Source organism: Mastigoproctus giganteus, chromosome 11, assembly GCF_048544385.1.
Source record: "Mastigoproctus giganteus isolate SK-2022 chromosome 11, ASM4854438v1, whole genome shotgun sequence".
Taxonomy (NCBI): Eukaryota; Metazoa; Arthropoda; class Arachnida; order Uropygi; family Thelyphonidae; genus Mastigoproctus; species Mastigoproctus giganteus.
This window is the reverse complement of record NC_143585.1, coordinates 100,424,582-100,442,639: the sequence shown is the minus strand read 5'-3', so window position 1 is coordinate 100,442,639 and position 18,058 is coordinate 100,424,582. Positions and strand designations below refer to the sequence as shown.

At 38.9% G+C, this 18,058-nt stretch overlaps 1 protein-coding gene across 1 annotated transcript in view; it reads right to left on the bottom strand.

Moving 5' to 3' along the window:
* The window catches only part of LOC150078292 (DALR anticodon-binding domain-containing protein 3-like), a 325,092-nt gene that overhangs the window by 97,703 nt on the left and 209,331 nt on the right, over positions 1 to 18,058 (bottom strand). The window contains exon 13 of the mRNA XM_090385185.1: positions 3,633 to 3,691. Coding sequence (XP_090241311.1) covers positions 3,633 to 3,691 — 59 coding nt within the window. The remainder of the gene's footprint in view (positions 1 to 3,632; positions 3,692 to 18,058) is intronic.

The following is an 18,058-nucleotide window of genomic DNA, read 5'->3' as shown; positions in this document are numbered from 1 at the left end:
AAAAAATAAATGAATATACCAATTTAAGTCAATAAAAAAGCAAAAACTTCTCTATTTGCTGGAGCCGTATAAACTTCGCCTGTTGACCTATACTGACGCCTCCGTAGCCAGGTGGGCAGGAGCAGCAGTGTGTAGTACATGCTTTTTGATTAGACCGGGGTTCAAGTCCGTGACCACTAAATATGGAGGATGCAGAAAGGTCAGAGAATGACCACCGCATATCCCCAGAGCAATATGGCCTTAGTTGCTAATGCTCCTAAAAACCAAATAACAACACGTACTCTCGCACCCACTCTCGAACTTCCTTTGTGAATTGGTGATATATTTGCACACCTCCAGTCCATGGGGACCTCCCCTGACTCCAAGGAAGCTCTCATAATTATGGCTAAGGGTTTGCTTACTTCCTTTGCTGCCTCCTTTAATATAACTGGATAGATCCCATCCAGCCCAGGTGCCTTATATTTAACTTCAACAATTTCTCCTCCACTTTGCTCTCAGTTATTACAAAATCACTTAGCTCCCTGTTAGCTTTTGATAAACTTCTGGCACTCCCCTATATAGCTAACCAAATTTGTTAAACATGATTTTCCCTTAACAAAACCATACTATATATCCTGAGAATTCCATTTTTATCTAAATACTCCTGTATCTCACTCATTACCATTACTTCCAGCATATTCCCTACCACTGAAGTCAGACTGACTGGTTTGTAGTTAGGAGTGAAGTGAGCTCTTAGAACTGCCTTTATGTATTGTACTGGCAATACACTGGCATCATTGTACCCAGGAGAGAACAATGATGCCTCATAATTAACTGTAATGGTTCAATGCTTTACTTGCTTTTAGGCTAAAAATTTTTGTGATTAACAATGCCCTATAATTTCAATATCACTAATTTCATACTGCTGAGCTTTACTTGCATAGCTCATGAAGGTTCTTTCATCTGTAATTAGATGGCAAGCATAACAATAATTGTTTGCCAGTTAGCAGACCTGGGAAGGCTCCTCCCCAACCATAGTCAGTGCCTACGACCCTAGATATTAGACTTTATTTTAGGTGATTAATATCAACTACCATCCTCACCTAAGGATAGATACAACAAATACCTTCTAAATCAAAATTTTTATTTGCAATAGACCATGAGTGCTGCAAATGTGTAACTTACGTCAACTATCCTCACACGATGCATATATACTATACTAGATATATACTATGATTACCAAGACTACAGTAGAGAAGTTGATGAGTAACTAAGTTCATAAAGTGATCTCCAGCATCATATTCCAAGCTTTAAGTTAAAAAAAAAAACAAAACAGACTGTTCATCTATGACATGATTTGAAATAACAGTATTAGTAGTAGTAGTAGTAGTGGCATGTGATGCAAGGAAGCAAATGTATGCAGCATCAGCCAAAAAAAAAAAAAAAAAAAATCACACCATTCCCTCCAAATGCCTGTCCAGTTCCTCCTTAAATTTATTCAACCTATCAACTTCCACAACGACAGATGGAAGTTTGTTCCAGCAATTAACCACCCGCTGGCTAAAGGAAAATTTCCGCACATCTATTCTACATCTGTCTTTTCTTAATTTGAATTTATGCCCCCTTAGATTCGTAATCTGAACAAGTGGAAGGATCCCATCAGAATTCAGCGTGCTCAACCCATTCAAGGCCTTATATACCTCAATCAGATCACCGCGCAGGTGCCTAGTCTCCAGCCACTGCAATTTGCAGAACTTAAGCCTCTCTTGGTAAGAGGATCCCTTCATTCCCCTCACCAATCTTGTTGCCCTTCTCTGTACACGCTCAAGTAAATCTACATCCTTCCTAAAATGAGGCCTCCAGACCTGTACGCAGTACTCAAGCCGTGGCCTGACCATTGCCTTATACAGAGGGATAATCACCTCCTTTTCCCTGCTAGCAAAATTCCTATATATCATTGACAAAACCCCATGACCTGCCCTGGCAGCCTGTCTGCATTGCTCGGAAAACTTCATATTTGCCTGCACAATTACTCCCAGGTCTTTTTCATTTTCTACCACCTTAAGTGTAGTACCACATAGTTGGTACGTTTCTCTGGGGTTACTTCTACCCATATGTAGTACTTTGCATTTGTCAAGGTTAAACTTCAGTTGCCACTTCTTAGCCCATCTGCCCAAATTATCTAGATCCTGTTGCAGTAGCACACTGCCATTACTGTCATTAACAACCCTCCCAACCTTTGTATCATCTACAAACTTCGACATTAAGCCTGATATACCTTCATCAATATCATTGATAAATATACAAAACAACAGTGGACCCAACACCGAACCCTGTGGGACTCCACTAATAACATTAGTCCAAGAAGAGCAGCACCCATTGATTACCACCCTCTGTCTTCTAGCACTTAACCATCCTTTTATCCATTGTAGCAACTTACCCTTAATACCATTCTGCTCCAATTTGTACAATAGTCTTCCATGCGCAACAGTGTCAAAAGCTTTCCTGAAATCCAAATATATGATATCAAAATTATTTTTCGCATCCAGTTCCTTTATAACCACATCATAATATCCTATCAAATTTGTCAGACAAGACTTTCCCTTAACAAACCCATGCTGTGTCTGAATTATTGCTGCAGTCTTGTCTAGATGATCCTGCAATGCATCCTTAACCAGCGACTCCATTATTTTACCCGGAACAGAAGTTAAACTAACTGGTCTGTAGTTACTCGTGTCACCCTTCGATCCCCCTTTGTGAATTGGGGATACATTTGCACATCTCCAGTCCATGGGAACCTCCCCTGAGTCCAAGGATGCTCTCATAATTATGGCTAAGGGTTTGCTTAGTTGCCTTGCCGCCTCCTTTAATATAACTGGATAGATCCCATCCACCCCAGGTGCTGTATATATATATATATATATATATATATATATATATATATTATATATATATATACAGCACTGAATGAAGCATGGAACTTGCAAAGTAATTTCTAGTTGCTGGGATATTTTTCTATTTTTTTTTTTTTTTTTTGTAATTTTTTTCAAATTTTTCAAAAATCAGATTTTTGAGAGCCAAATTTAGGTTTTACTGTAGCATTTATTTAAGCTTGATCTCAACTATCAATGAAAAAATATAGCATAAAGGATAAAATGCATGATACAAATCATAATCAAAAACATAGATCAAGGGATCAAAAACTGTTTGGAGAAAATATACAAAAAATTAGCTATGATTACATAGGCATTATAATTTGGAACATGATATATTTTATGAATGTTGATAACAACTGTACTGATTGAGATGGATTGTACCAATTGTACAGCTGTATAAGTTAATATGGAAATTTCTTCTCAGATAATTATGAAATTTTATCCTATTTTTTTATTGATGTTATTGATCCTTCACATAAAAAGGAATATGTATAGTGGACAAATAAATACAGTGAACCTTATATCTTATAACAGAATATATATCAGTTACCTACTTATACAATATATAGCTGCAAACTTTGAAAATATTCTGTGTGTGTGTGTGTGTGTGTGTGTGTGTGTGTGTGTGTGTGTGTGTGTGTGTGTGTGTGTGTGTGTGTGTGTGTGTGTGTGTGTGTGTTTTTTACATACTCAATCAATTATTTAAAATGTTCTTACCTAAAACAGAAACTCCATATTTGTGAACTAAAGATGTCTTCACTTTACATTCTTTATGCCTATAGTTCGAAAAAATATACTCCTGACATACCAATAAAAACTACATGTTAACAGTCTTAACACAGACACCTATTATACAAATAATGATTTAAAAAATTAAGCACTATTATAAAACATTAAAGGAGTTGTTCAAAACTGCAACAAGTAACACTGAAGTTAACTGCCACTGTCATTCAAGTAAAATTTAAAATCACACTTCCAAATAAAATAAATAACATTAAAAAATGAAGAATGGGTAAGCATGTGCTCAATTCTATACAAAAATTCATATATAGCTCCATTACAATCTTTTAAAATTCTGAATATCCTCCGAGGTCACTTATGTTTTAAAAAATGTCTGCAGCTGCTTACAAATTAAAATATGAATGAGAATAACAGTTTTAAATGCATATTTTATTATTAATACAGAAAATTTGGCAATAAGATATTGCCAAATTTTCTGTATTAATAATAAAATATGCATTTAAAATATAAATTTTATTTAAAATCAAAAAATTGTGATATGTGTTCACTGTGTTAAAAATTTGCTTCTGTAGCTGAATAAATTGGAAATTTATTGCTATAAATATTTTTTTAAAATTTTGAAAGATTTAAGAGTAGAAAGTTTACAGTATTTTATTTTTATTTATTTTGAAAACCAATGTTTCAGATAACTTTAAACTATATTTAATATTAATGGTTTTCAAATGCTACCATTATAAAAACAGATAAAAATAAAACGCATCATAAACAGAAAATTCGGACACATTCTTTGTTAACTACACTGCATTTCATAAAATATAACACAGTGTCATTTGTATCATTGTAGTGCAGAAAACTAGAAGTCTCCAACACTATAATCTTATATTTTATGAAATATAAGAATAATATCCTGGCATTATACTAATGATGCCAAGACTAGGAAATATGAGGACTTTGGTCCTTGAGGTTGTAGTAGTAGTAGTAGTGGCACATGATGCAAGAAAGCAAGTGTAGGAGCTTATGCAGCATCAGCCAAAAAAAAAAAAAAAAAATCACACCATTCCCTCCAAATGCCTGTCCAGTTCCTCCTTAAATTTATTTAACCTATCAACTTCCACAACGACAGATGGAAGTTTGTTCCAGCAATTAACCACCCGCTGGCTAAAGGCAAATTTCCGCACATCTATTCTACATCTGTCCTTTCTTAATTTGAACTTATGTCCCCGTAGGTTGGTAATCTGAACAAGTGGAAGGATCCCATCAGAATTCAGCGTGCTCAACCCATTCAAGGCCTTATAGACCTCAATCAGATCACCGCGCAGGTGCCTAGTCTCCAGCCACTGCAATTTGCAGAACTTAAGCCTCTCTTGTTAAGAGAATCCCTTCATTCCCCTCACCAATCGTGTTGCTCTTCTCTGTACACGCTCAAGCAAATCTACATCCTTCCTAAAATGAGGCCTCCAGACCTGTACGCAGTACTCAAGGCGTGGCCTGACCATTGCCTAATACAGAGGGACAATCACCTCCTTTTCCCACAGACATTCTCTCAAATATGCCAGACAAGCTGTACTTGCTACCTGGGAGTCTAAAACACTGATAGAAGTGATATTCGGATGACATTCAAGTCAATTGGACCCAATTTCAGCAAAGTCCAGAGGGTCTGTGACAGCCAAATCCTCTGCTTGCACCTTCATGATGGTGGAACTGTTAGTAATCCTGGGTATAACCTCCATGCACAAGCACACTAGGTGATCACCCAGGTGTGAACCAACGTAAGCAGGGGTCGAGGTGTGGCACCCACACCACATGGAAGAATGCCGCCCCTCTGTGATACCAGACAATACCCGGTGGTAGATGACTCTCATCAACCGGTGCAATACCACCACTTTGCTTATTGGAGGCTTGAAGTGGTGGAACCCACGTTTAGGCTGCAGAGCTAAGTTCCAGTCAACTCCCGTTCCCCATCTCTTCCATCATGCAGTATTACCGATGACTTTTGAGGTTATGATGAACATCATGGCAAGATCCAATTTTCCTTACATTTCGAGGGTACAGCTCTAAAACGGTGTTCAGAGGCCGGCCGCTAGTTAGTCCACCGGACCGAACCTATTGGTAACTCTTTAGGAGGCTTCCGGATCAGCTAGTGTATAATCTTGCTATCTCTACTCTGCCAGATAGTGACTGGAGGGAGTCCGAGTACTGCATATGCGGAGGGCATTCTCGAGGCCACATTATGTCAAGGATCTGGGTATATTCTTACCATGTGTACGCCATATCCAAAAATTTTATTACTTCATACAGCACGTCCGCCCACTTTTTCTTACTATTGAATACACCATGAATTGTCAAACTAATAGAGCAAGCTTATCTGCAGAAAGATCTAAACCTCCCAAACACTTCCTAGTTCATTTCACAAATATTTTATTTTTTTTATTTTTTTTTTTTTTGGCTGGTGTAGCATAAGCCTCAGGTTTCCTTGCACCATATCTGGTGAATATGGGCAGTACAATAGCGTCTGTTGAAAAGAATAAGTTTGAAAATGGGGTAAGTAATAATAATTTATAGTTTTTATGTGCATGGTACAGTACATTTCTATTGTGCGCAATTTTTTTCTTAACATATGTCACACATTATAGCAGGATAATTTTTGGCACACCCAGGGTCCTGAGCTGGATATCATCATTCTTCTCTTGGTGATTCCCTTCTATTTCTGACTCTCTCTCTCTCTCTCTCTCTCTCTCTCTCTCTCTCTCTCTCAGGGGTAACTCAGAAATTTTTTTTTGGCTGGTGCAACAAAAGCCCCAGGCTTCCTTGCACCATATGGCTAATTATAATAATAATAATAATAATAATAATAATAATAATATACATGGTCTCAATTCTAATCTCAACGATGTCCATTTCCACTTGCAGTTTGCCAAACCCCATGTACTTTTTCTCACAGAATCTCAGTTATCAGTTGATTCAACTACTGCTCATCTCAGTTGCGCAAATTATTTGCTGTATGATTCCTTTCGCCTCGAAGGTGGTACTTGTACATATGTCCTTCCGATATTTCCTGTCAGAGACTTGGTAATTTGGAATCTCCTCTCTTCGATCTTCTCTAGCTTAAAATCTCTTTATGAATTGTGTCAAATTTATCTGTTGTCTCTACCGTTCTCCCAACTCCACTAATCACTTGCAGCTCTTTGACTTCCTCTCTCTTTGCAACTTGACTTTCTCCAGTCCAACTTTACTAACAGTGAGGTAATTTTCCTTGGTGATTTTAACGTTCACAACTCCAGCTGGCTTCCATTTTCTAGTCACACTGACCCAGCAGGTCGAGATGCTGAGGCTTTTCCAATTACAAATGACCATTCACACATTGTTCACCTACAAGAATACCAGACAATCCTAACCATAGAGCCTAAATTCTTGATCTTTTTCTCGCAAACAACCCTTCTAAGTACACGGTCGAAGTGAGTGGTCCTTTAGGTACCTCAGATCACAACTTGGTGATTGTCTCTTCTCCAACAGAGCCTTTATCTCATGGCTATTCCAAACCTTGTGTTGTTTGGGATTACAAGAATGCAAAATGGGATGACCTGCAAGATTTCTTTTCTTCTTTTCCTTGGTTGGATTACTATTTCAAAACTTCTGATGGCAATGTTTGCTCAGATCATGTCAGTGAAATTATTCCTGTAGGAATGGAATCCTTCATTCCACACTGCACTTTAAAATCTCGTCCTTTATCTAAACCTTGGTTTTCCAATAAATGTGCTAAGGCTGTTCACAAGAGAAGAACGTTGCATATCGTAATTGGCTTATTTCCAATTCAGTTTCATTTTCTGCCTACACCAAAGCTCGCAACAATTGTAAAGCAGTTATTAATCAGTCCAAACTAAATTTTGAACAGGCTAAGAGTAGAAAGCTTGCTTCTTGCCCTAATGGTAGCCGAGCATTCTGGTCTCTTGCCAAAGCCGCACCTGTTGCCCATTTTTCGGAAGTTATATAAACAGAACTCGTAGACCATATTTGATACTGAAAAATATATATAGCGTTATAACTGTGTTGGGATACAAGTTTAGGGTTATAATTTTGTACTGAAATTGAAATTTTATTGAAATTAAATCGAAATCATGACTCAGCCAGAGCAGCAAAGCAAAAGGCTCAAGCTAATGGGAGTGCTGTGGCTCAGAGGAGAACTGAAGGGGGCAGTTGCCCTCTGAATCACTGCCTTTTAAAATGCACTGCTTGCATGATGTTTGTGGAGCAATCGGGTACGGGACATGATATTGTCATGGGGGGGATGTCTTTGTGTGCGCGCGATGCAAGGAGTGTAATGAAATCAGGCGACAACTCAGCGTTGTTATGGGCCTATTTGAGAGCTTGAAGGACAGGGTGGATGCCCTCGAAGGATCTAAATTGAGGGGCCCATCAAGCTCTCAGCTGCCCACATCAATGCCAGAGCTTGCACTTGGTCATCACGCAACACAGTGGCAACCACCAAGGCAGAATGCGCTGGTCCCACAGGAAATAGTAGTTGTTGGTGACTCTATTGTCAGGGAAACGGGGACATGCTTTGTAAAAAGGATAGGTGGAACAGGACCAGGGTATGTCTGTCAGGGGCAAAGGTTGATGACGTTGTAGAGCAGATATCATCTTTTAAGGTCACAAAAGGTGATATAGTTGTACACGTTGGCACTAATGATATTAAGAGTAGCAGACCGGCAGAATTACTTAACAAGTACAGGTCACTGTTGAAAAAAAGCCATGAATTAGGGTTGAATTTGAAAGTGTCTGCAATTCTGCCCAGGCATTATAGGAGGGAGTATATGATGAGAGCCTTGTCGATCAATTCGGCCCTGGAAAGATTGTGCAAGGCTCAAGGGCTAGAATTTTTTTCAGCCTGGTCTGTACTTGTTAACAGGAGAGACTGCTTCTACAGGGATGGGATACACTTAAATAGAAAGGGTGCAAGAATATTTGCTGATGCTATCGAGGCAGTGTTAGGTGGATCACAAAACTGCTAGCTTGAGGGGGATAAAAGAACTAATAGATTAACAGTAGCCACTGGCAGAGGTGAAAGTGATTCTTGCACTGCTTCTATTGGAATGAGCAGAAGCCTGGAAAACAAGATGCAGGATATTTCAGCTGGGAGTCATTGCGGTACAAGTAAACACATGGGTTGTGTTAGGGTAACTAAGAAAAAGAACAGGTGCATGTATACTTGCGTGTACACCAATGCTAGGATGTTTGGTAAATAAATTTTATGAATATGAGGTATTGCTCAAAGCAACAAAGGTGGATATTTTTGGGATATCAGAGACGTGGTGTCACACAGATATAAGGAATGCAGAACTGGAATTTGGGGAGTACAACGTCTACAGAAAGGATAGGACAGGATAGGAAGGGAGGAGGGGTTATGCTATTAGTTAAGAAACACAAAAAATTCAAGGAAGTGAAGCCAGTCGACATCGCTGGACAGTGCAGTGTCGAGTCAGTTTGGTGTGACATAAGCACTGAGAGATCAAAATTGAGAGAAGCAGTGTGCTATAGGCCTTATGACTCTGATGAGTATAATAAGAAACTGTACAGGGAAATAGAGTGGTCCAGTAAATCAGGGAGTTTTATAATGATGGGGATTTTAATTTCCCAGATATTCACTGAAATTTGTGGGTTGGTCACTCACACACTAGCAAGGATTTTGTGGATTTATTGGATGATTGTTTCCTACATCAGCATGTTCTGGAGGCAACTAGAGGGAGTAATACTCTTGATTTGAACATCAGTAGTGATTCTTCATGCATTAAGAATCTGCAGATAGAAGAACCACTAGGTGGCAGTGAAGTGATCACAGTGTGCTGAAGTGGGATTTACTCAATGAGGTAACTACCATCCGGGGTAAAGGGAAGGGTTTTTGCTTTCATAAAGGCGACTATGATGGTCTGAGACAGTATTTAAATTCTATACAGTGGGCCAACTGATGATGTTACCAACAGGAAATTCGAAATGGGAAGCATTCAAAGAACTTATCTTGGAAGCTACTAGGCTTTACATATCAACTAAGAAATATTATACAAGGTTTAGGCCTAAATGGATGTCAGATGAACTAATGAGACATATGGCAGAGAAGAAAAATGCTTGGGATACATATAAATTAACACGTTACACAGAAGCCTATGATAGATATAAGTTGATCTGTAACCAAGTTACAAAGGCGGTTAGGCAGGCGAAGGCAGATTACAAAAAATCTTTGGCAAAGGATGCAAAGAAAAACAATAAAGAATTATTTTCTTATGTAAACTCTAGAAGGAAGGGGATGAATCAGATTGGCCCACTTGATATCGATGGTTCAACTGTTGATGATCTTGCTAAGGTAGCTAACAAACTAAATGAATATTTTGCATCGAGATTCACACATGAGGAGTTATTCAGCGAGGGAAATGTCAGAGGTGTATTCAACTCTGGCAGTAAGCTAGATAATCTTGTAATAACTGAGAGTAAAGTGGAGGAGAAATTGTTGAAGATAAACACAAGAAAGGCACCTGGGGTGGATGGGATCTATCCAGTTATATTAAAGGAGGCAGCAAAGGAAGTAAGCAAACCCTTGACCATAATTATGAGACCTTCCTTGGACTCAGGGGAGGTACCCATAGACTGGAGATGTACAAATGTGACCCCAATTCACAAAGGAGGATCAAAGGCTGACACAAGTAATTATAGACCTATGAGTTTAACTTCTGTTCCAGGAAAATTATTGGAAGCATTAAGTGGAAATCTTGCCTGACCAATTTGATTGGATACTATGATGCAGTCACAAAAGAACTGGATGCAGGGAATAACTTTGATATTATATACTTGGATCTTAGAAAGGCTTTTGATACTGTTGCACATGGAAGACTGCTGCACAAATTGGAGCAGTGTGGCATTGGAGGCAAACTGCTGCTATGGATAAAGGGGTGGTTGAGGGAGAAAAGACAGAGAGTGGTAATTAGCATTAGCATTAATAGAGGCATTTGATGCAAGAAAGCAAGCTTATACAGCATCAGCCAAAAAAAAAAAAATAAATAAATAAATAAAAAATAACCACTTCACCCCTGTGTTCGTTCGAAATACCTGTCCAGCTGAGCCTTAAACTTATTTAGGCTATCAACTTCCACGACAAGGAATGGAAGTCTGTTCCACCAACCAACCACCCGCTGGCTAAAGGCAAATTTCCTCACGTCTATCCTACATCTGTCTTTCCTCAATTTGAATTTATGCCCTCTCGGGTGATTATTCTGAGAAAGAGGAAGAATCCCATCAGCATTGAGCATGCTCAAACCATTCAAGGCTTTATACACCTTTATCAGATCACCTCGCTGGTGCCTAGTCTCCAGACACTGTAATTTGCAAAACTTAAGCCTTTCTTCGTAAGAGCACCCCTTTTTTCCATTCACCAATTTTGTTGCCCTTCTCTGTACTCGTTCCAGCATCTCTACATCCTTCTTGAAATGAGGCCTCCAGACCTGTATACAGTACTCTAGGTGTGGCCTGACCATTGCCTTATACAAGGGAATAATCACCTCCTTATCCCTGCTAGAAAAATTCCTATATATCATCGACAATACACCATGAGCTACTCTTGCAACCTGTCTGCACTGCTCAGAAAACTTCATATCTGCCTACACAACCACCACCCATGTCCCTTTCATTCTCTACCACTGTCAGTGTAGTACCACAGAGTTGATACGTTGCTCTAGGGTTGCTGTTTCCCATATGTAGTACTTTACTTTTGTTAATGTTAAACTTCATTTGCCACCTCTCAGCCCATCTGCTCAACCTTTCCAGATCCTGTTGCAGTAGCATAGTGTCAGTAGTGTCCTTGACAACCCTGCCAACCTTCGTATTGTCTGCAAACTTAGACATTAAGCTTGATATACCACCATCAATATCATTTATAAATACAGAAAACAATAATGGACACAATACTGAACCCTGAGGGACTCCACTAATAACATTAGTCCACGATGAGCAGTGTCCATTGATTCCCACTCTTTGTCTTCTCCCCCTCAACCACCCCTTTATCCATAGCAGCAATTTGCCTCCAATGCAACACTGCTCCAATTTGTGCAGCAGTCTTTCATGTGCAACAGTATCAAAAGCCTTTCTAAGATCCAAGTATATAATATCAAAGTTATTCCCTGCATCCAGTTCTTTTGTGACTGCATCATAGTATCCAATCAAATTGGTCAGGCAAGACTTCCCCTTAACAAAACCATGCTGTTTCTGAGCTATAACTGAAGTCTTGTCTAGATGATCCTGCAGTGCTTCTTTAACCAGTGCCTCCATTAATTTCCCGGGAAACAGAAGTTAAACTAACAGGTCTATAATTACTTGTGTCGCCCTTTGATCCTCCTTTGTGAATTGAGGTCATATTTGCACATCTCCAGTCCATGGGTACTTCCCCTGAGTCCAAGGAAGCTCTCATAATTATAGCTAAGGGTTTGCTTACTTCCTTTGCTGCCTCCTTTAATATAACTGTATAGATCCCATCCACCCCAGGTGCCCTTCTTGTATTTATCTTCAACAATTTCTTCTCCACTTAACTCTCAGTTATTACAAGATTCTCTAACTTACTGAACGAGTTGAATACACCTCTGGCATTCCCCTCGTTGAATAATTCCTCATGTGTGAATGTCGATGCAAAATATTCATTTAGTTTGTTAGCTACCTGAGCAGGATCATCAACAGTTGACCCATCGATATCAAGTGGACCAATCTGATTCATCCCCTTCCTTCTAGAGTTTACATAAGTAAAGAACTCTTTGCTGTTTTTCTTTGCATCCCTTGCCAAAGATTTCTCGTAATCTGCCTTCGCCTGCCTAACCTCCTTTGTAACTTGGTTACAGATCAACTTGTAATCTGCGTTACGTGTTAATTTGTATGTATCCCATGCATTTTTCTTCTCTGCCATATGTCTCATTAGTTCATCTGACATCCACTTAGGCCTAAACCTTGAAAAATATTTCTTAGTTGGTATGTAAAGCCTAGTAGCTTTCAAGATAAGTTCTTTGAATGCTTCCCATTTTGAATTTGCTGTTGGTAACATCATCAGTTGGTCCCACTGTATAGAATTTAAATACTGTCTCAGTCCATCGTAGTCGCCTTTATGAAAGCAATAACCCTTCCCTTTACTCCTAATGGTAGTTACCTCTTTGAGTAAATCCCACTTCAGCACACTGTGATCACTGCCACCTAGTGGTTCATTTACCTGCATATTCTTAATGCATGAAGTATCCCTACTGATAATCAAATCAAGAGTATTACTCCCTCTAGTTGCCTCCCGAACATGCTGATGTAGAAAACAATCACCCAATAAATCCACAAAAGCCTTGCTAGTGTGTGAGTGACCAGCCCCAAATTCCAGTCAATATCTGGGAAATTAAAATCCCCCATTATAAGAATCTCTGATTTACTGGCCCACTCTATTTCCTTGTACAATTTCTTATTATACTCATCAGAGTCATTAGGCCTATAGCACACTCCTACTCTCAATTTTGATCTCCCAATGCTTATGTCACACCAAACTGACTCGACACTGCACTGTCCAGCAATGTCGACTGGCTTCACTTCCTTGGATTTTATGTATTTCTTAACTAGTAGCATAACCCCTCCTCCCTTCCTATCCTGTCTAACCCTTCTGTAGACATTGTACTCCCCAAATTCCAGTTCTGCATTCCTTATATCTGTGTGACACCACGTCTCTGAAATCCCCACAACATCTGCCTTTGATGTTTTGAGAAATACCTCAAATTCATCAAATTTATTTACTAAACTCCTAGCATTGGTGTACATGCAAGTATACATGCACCTGTTCTTTTTCTTAGCTACCCTAACACAACCCATGTGTTTACTTGTACCCCAATGACTCCCAGCAGTCTCTGAAATATCCTGCATCTTATTTTCCAGGCTGCGGCTCATTTCAATAGAATATAATATAATATAATATAATCAATTATTAATATAATATAATATAATATAATATAATCAATTCTATAATCAATAGAATATAATCAATGGACACTGCTCATCATGGACTAATGTTATTAGTGGAGTCCTTCAGGGTTCAGTGTTGGGTCCATTATTGTTTTCTGTATTTATAAATGATATTAATGGTGGTATATCAAGCTTAATGTCCAAGTTTGCAGACAATACGAAGTTTGGCAGGGTTGTCAAGGACACTACTGACACTATGCTGCTGCAACAGGATCTGGAAAGGTTGAGCAGATGGGCTGAGAGGTGGCAAATGAAGTTTAACATTGACAAATGTAAAGTACTACACATGGGAAACAGCAACCCCAGTGCAACGTATCAACTCTGTGGTACTACACTGACAGTGGTAGAGAATGAAAAGGACCTGGGGGTAATTGTGCATGCAGATATGAAGTTCTCTGAGCAGTGCAGATAAGCTGCAAGAGTAGCTCATGGTGTCTTATCAATGATATACAGTAATTTTTCTAGCAGGGATAAGGAGGTGATTATTCCCTTGTATAAGGCAATGGTCTGGCCACACCTTGACTACTGTATACAGGTCTGGAGGCCTCATTTCAAGAAGGATGTAGAGCTGCCGGAACGAGTACAGAGAAGGGCAACAATGTTAGTGAATGGAACAAACGGTTGCTCTTACGAAGAAAGGCTTAAGTTTTGCAAATTACAGCGTTCGGAGACTAGGCACGGGCGAGGTGATCTGATAATAGTGTATAAAGCCTTGAATGGTTTGAGCATGCTCAATGCTGATGGGATTTTTCCTCTTGCTCAGAATAATCGCCTGAGAGGGCATAAATTCAAATTGAGGAAAGACAGATGTCCGGAAATTTGTCTTGAGCCAGCAGGTAGTGGGTTGGTTTTTTTTTTTTTTTTTGGTTTTTTTTTTAGGAGCATTAGCAACTAAGGCCATATTGCTCCGGGGATATGCGGTGGTCATCCTTGACCTTTCCGCATCCTCCGTATTTGGTGGTGACGGGTTCGAACCTCGGTCTAATCAAGAAGCGTGTGCTACGCACTGCTGCTCCTTCCCACCTGGCTACGGAGGCGCCAAAATTAGTAGTTGGTTGGTGGAACTTACTTCCATCCCTTGTTGTGGAAGTTGATAGCCTAAATAAATTTAAGGCTCAGCTGGACAGGTATTTCGAACGAACGGAGGGGTGAAGTGGAAGTTTTTTTTTTTTTTTTCTGGATTATGCTGCATAAGCTTGCTTTCTTGCATCATATTGCCTCTACTAATGCTAATGCTAATCTTTGCTCCCACCTCTGTCAAAACTAGGTGGTTCTGTTGTCACTTCAACCAAGTATAAAGCTGACCTGCTAGCATCCCATTTTCCTTCCAACTCATGTATTAATGATCTTGATAAAACACCTCCCACCATTCCCAACACACTCCATTCGATGCCTCGTGTCGTCTTCCGTCAAAAGGATGTCAGAAGGATTTTGACAAATCTTGATGCTAAGAAAGCTCCAGGTCCTGATAGTATTTCTCCACTTGTTCTCAAAACCTGTGTGTCTGAACTTACTCTTGTTCTTTGCCACCTTTTTTCACTTTCTTATTCCAACACTGTTTTTCCTTCTGCTTGGGAATTTGCTCATATCCAGCGTGTTTCTAAAAAGAGTGACAAATCCTTCCTATCCAATTATTGTCCCATTGAAATTACTTCTACTCTTTCTAAAGTAATGGAGAAATCAATTAACCACCAACTCTTAAACTACTTAGAAACCTTCCATCTGATCAAAGATTGCCAGTATGGATTCTGTCAGTGTCGCTCCACTGGTGATATTCTGGTTTAGGTTGCCCATTTATGGACAAATTCAATGGAAAAGTTTGGTGAAACAAAAGCAGTTGCTCTTGACATCTCAAAGGCTTTCGATCATGTTTGGCATAAAGGTCTTATGCCAAATAATACCTATAATTGCAATTGTGTGGGTTTTTACGAAATTTGTTCAAGTCCTTTGAAGTTGAAAAATACTGGTTATCCAGTTTTCTCTCTGATCGCTCACTGAAGATGATGGTAGATGGGTCTCTGTCTTCTAACTTCTCCATTAATGCTGGTGTCCCACAAGGTTCAGTTCTTTCTCTCACTCTTTTCCTCTTGTATATTAATGACATTCTTCCATTGACTGAAAATCCTATCCATAGTTTTGCCACTGATAGCACATTGCATTCCACTTTCCATTTTGAGACAGCTTGCCCTGCTCAATCAGCTTCAACTTCTCAAATATCTGAGACCAATTCCTTAAATGCCGATCTCCAGATAATTCTCCAGTGGGGCAAAGACAATTTAGTTGATTTAATCCTTCTAAAACTCAGGCTTGTCTTATATCTCGCAAAAAGGATTCTTCTGCTCCTATGCTTACCTTTGGTGACACTCCGATTTATAGGCAAGTTGATATACCTCTTTTGGTGATTCCCTGACTTCTAATCTCTCTTGGCACAAGCACATTACAAATATTGCTTTCTCTGCATCTAAAAAACTTGGTTTTCTCTTTCACTCTCGGCATTACTTTTCTTCCAAACAGCTGTTCACTCTGTACAAATCGCAAATCCACCCTGCCATGGAATATGTTCCCACATCTGGGGTGGTGTCCCCAAAACCTCTCTCTCAGGCTTCTAGTTTCCATCAGAAGAGAGCAGTTAGGTTAATTAATCACCTCTCTCTAACAGTCTCTCCACTTGCTGTCTCATAGATGTACTGTTTCTGCTGCATGCCTTTTCTACATATACTTACATGGGCACTGTTCTTCTGAATTGGCTTCTATTATTCCAGCTCTCTCTTTCAAAACCATCCGAACACGTGCTGTCACCAGCCGACATTCATTTACTGCCCAACTTCAAACTCACAGAACCAACTTTTCATCTTGCTCGTTTATTCATTCAGCTGCTGTTTTCTGGAACAACCTTTGAATGTATTTCCTGAAAATTATAGTCTACAGCAGTTCAAGTCTAATGTCAACAAATATCTTCTTTCATCTTCTCAACCTCCAACCCAAGCAAGGTACCAAGTACTGTAGGTTCTAATACCTCTCATGTTTGGGGTTTTCATAAAAAAAAAAAAAAAAAAACTTAAGAAGTAAAGGGTGGTGATGGAAAGTCACAAGTTAGGATTAAATTTAAGAGTGAATGCAAGTCTACCAGGGTTGAGTGTTCGGCACATTGTTGTTTTCAATACAGGAACTCCCCGACTTACGTATGGAAATTCCACTTTACGTAAGTTTTAGCCGGCCGCTGCAAATTTAAAAAAATCATGGAAACATATTTTGCATCCCATAGGAATAAATGGAGATATCGTGGAAATTGTGAAAATATCATATTGTGAACCCAATAACATTTTTTTTTTTTTTTTGTAATTTGTTCCAAGTCCTTTGAAGTTGAAAATATCGCTATATTACTAAGCTATTTATCTCTCTAAAAGATCGTAAATATAATGGAAATTGCACTACCCTTACATCGTTATCATATGTTCCCGTTATAAGAATCAATTTTGAACGTCTTGGTGAGTTTTCTAAACCACATTTCTGGAGGTTAGGACCATAAAATAAAAACAATTTGCACTTTTCAGTTTATTGGGGTTTTCTGTTTGTGCATCTAATTATAAACAAGTAGTAAACTTGATCTTATTGCATTTGTGATAATACCTATAACTGCAATTGTGTGGGTTTTTAATGCAATCATGGTGAAATGTGTTCCCCTTCACTGAAATCTTCAATCATATAAAAAACTAATTTTCAGAAACTTCTCTTCATTCATATTTAATTATTACAATGATGAAGGGAAAGGGACCAACGGAAAGTACAAGTGGTGGTAGTGCCAGGAAACGAAACAAAATTGATTTAGAAATGAAGATGAAAATGATTAAGAAGTATGAAGCAGGACAAAGTTTGTCATCTATTGCAAGGGAATGAGGTCTCGCTGCTTCAACAGTGAATACTATTTTAAAGGCCAGTGCGAGTATAAAAGAACATGTCACAGGATCAACGCACTTAAGACCAACTGCGATCACAAAACAGCGTTCAGGTGCTATATCAAAGATGGAACAGCTTTTAATAATATGGATGGAAAATCAGATTCAGAAGCAAGTACCCTGAATCTAATGACCATTCAAGCAAAAGCAACAAGTATTTATAAAGATAGTAAGGATAACTACAGCAAACCCCAACCCAAGTTCATGACAAGAAACGGGTGGTTTAATAGGTTCAAGCATCTTGCTAGTTTCCACAACATTAAAGTATGTGGTGAAGTCGACAGTGCCGATTCTGCAGCAGCAGAGAAATTTTGTGATGTGTTGGAAAAAATTATTGATGAAGGCGACTATTCAACGGAACAAATTTTTAACGTTGACAAGACTGCTCTATATTGGGAAAAAATGCCACATCGAACCTACATTGCCAAA